The 2,477-nt window shown below is 37.8% G+C and overlaps 1 protein-coding gene across 1 annotated transcript in view; it reads right to left on the bottom strand.

Annotated features, from left to right (window-relative positions):
• LOC118413975 overlaps nt 1-2,477 on the bottom strand; it is a 7,758-nt gene extending 5,281 nt beyond the window's left edge. The window contains exon 1 of the mRNA XM_035817668.1: nt 2,314-2,477. Within this exon, the coding sequence (XP_035673561.1) occupies nt 2,314-2,414 (101 nt within the window). The 5' untranslated portion in view covers nt 2,415-2,477. The remainder of the gene's footprint in view (nt 1-2,313) is intronic.

Below are 2,477 nucleotides of genomic sequence, written 5' to 3'. Positions count from 1 at the left end.
TGTATTCATCTATTGAGGTATCCTTCTCCCATACTGTATTCATCTATTGAATTACGTTTAGAATTAGAATCGTATCAACTGTAATATTTTGGAAATCATCGGTAGCAAAAACACCAACCATGAATATTAATATTTCTAGATGTAATGAAAACATGATATTAAATTGCGTTTTTTAAAGATCATCATTAATCTTGAAGAAATCCTGTTCTTACGAAAATACTGAATATCAAAATCCATACTCTACCCGTGTTTCATGGCAATGCTAGGCATTGAGATATTAATTTGATGTCGCAGTTTTGCTAAGCCTTCCTTTCCAAAAGAGCTGTGATCTGTTATGATGAAACATCTTTGTTCATTTGAACTGATGAAACCTCTATTCTAAAGATTCCTCCTCGTGGGACGTTAGAAATTGTTAGATTCCTATAATGGCGTATCAAAGCGCCTTGAAAAAGCGCCAAGCGCCTTTCAATACCATCCCGACTAATGGAGGAGCCCTGAACAACGTGTAAAAGTGTTGATTGTGTTAGAGAAATCGTTACGAGGCGTCTCTGTCGATCGATACCCATGAATTACTGTATTGCACATTGGCACCCCGCCGAACTGATTCAAACACGACTTCTCTGAATAATTCAATTCTGATTACCCCATACGCTCAGGTTATCGTGAAACGACATCCAAATGGGAATTTATTGCGTTTATTGCCGTAATTCTGTCATTAGTAAACTAATCTCTCTGTCGAAATTACTACTTATCATGTGAGACATGCCGACAATCAATGAATACAATGCGACGTTCTGGGAAATGAGATAACACAAAATTGTGATATCTAAAAATCTTCATACATTTTCTCTGGAACTGTTTTATAGACGCGTTTTAACTATGGCTTTTCTACACTTCTGTATTTTTTTACATCATATTGCGTAGCCAGGTACAATAAGCAAAATGACGGGTTTCAAACGGTTTTGATTAAAAATGTTCGTCTTCTAGAGTGCGAAACTTTCCACACGTGGGACGAGCTACACCATCGTGCTCTCCTGAAACGGAGTCATAAATCAAATCAACAAACCGTGTGGTTAACTGCTGACTGCGCCCTTCTGAGATTGACTTTCTCCGCTTTTAGAGGCATGGTTTGATTTGAAGAGTGCCCGAGGTAAATACGGATATGCTCGTATTTTTCAATCATTCTTAATATGTTTGAGACTTACATAATTTTTATGACCTCATGCAAATGTCTCACATTTGTCATAATCCTCATCAGAAGCTATTTTGTCCATGATTTGAGAATTGATTACCGATAGCTAATGTACCAAAGTTGCCTATTATTCTAAGTTTTATTACTTAGTCAACCCAGATATAGAAAAATCCAGCACAGCTTGAAATTATTCCCATTGATTATAGATCTAAAGACTTTAACGTTTATAACGTTACGCATTATTCCCCTGTACGACATAAGGTTTTGAATTTAGTTACTCACTATAATACTATTTGCACTTTACAAGCCGCTAGATATAAATATGCTAATTTTATTTATTCCAGTAAATGCTATGTCTTTCCAAATAAATCAAAGAAGTTATGATGCAATGCTAGATAAAGATACAAAATGTATATAGCAACCAAATATTGAATAATGTAAAGTATAAGAAAACGATAATACGAAATACTCCTTCAAGATAATAACGTAGAAAATGTTTAATAAAAGGACGAATGCAATTCATCAATACGGACAGTTTAAGTTCCTCAACTCCGATGGTTTATGTGTGATGTTTGATAAAACGAGAGACCCAGCGCAAGTCTTGACTCTTGATTATATTAGAATCATTTGAATCCACTACCCTGTATTAGCATTGCTATTCACAGTAACGCAAACAATACGATATTAGCATATATATAGCAACAAGTTCCCAACTTTGGTCGATACACTGGCAACAATACCGTTCTATTTTCGTGTGACACGGGATTTTAGATATTGTTCCGGAAAACGTTTGTATTCACAACATGTGGATATGTTAGCAGCTGTTGCAACTTTAAAGTCCAACTACTGTTCTGTGTACAGCTGCCGGTCTACCAAGAGGTAAATTCATGGCCCCTCGGCAAAATTTCGTTCCGATTCGACTACAGGCTAGGATAAACATTATATTAGTCGTTTCACGTAGAATGGTTGAGAATCTCGACAAAAGCACTTGTATATATAGATGTGTATGCATGTATGTTTGTGTGTTGGGGGGGGGGCATGTACGTGTTTGTAAACACAGGTATGATTAAACGCTGCGTGAGCTTTAGTGATTCCGTCTATAGAAGCAAATGTTTACTTACGGTACGCTGTACCTGGACCGTCCGTCGGTGAGAGAAACACTGGCACTACGAGAGCATCCGGCGCCCATAGAGTAGGTCTGAGGGGCTGGGCCGGTCGTCATCGGTGTAACATGACTTCAGCCCGGCCTTAAGCGCCAAATCATCTCGGTCCAACGGCCTGAGGA

This window comes from Branchiostoma floridae, chromosome 4, assembly GCF_000003815.2.
Source record: "Branchiostoma floridae strain S238N-H82 chromosome 4, Bfl_VNyyK, whole genome shotgun sequence".
Lineage (NCBI taxonomy): Eukaryota > Metazoa > Chordata > Leptocardii > Amphioxiformes > Branchiostomatidae > Branchiostoma > Branchiostoma floridae.
The sequence above is the reverse complement of the archived record's forward strand: the minus strand, read 5'-3'. Positions and strand labels throughout refer to the sequence as shown.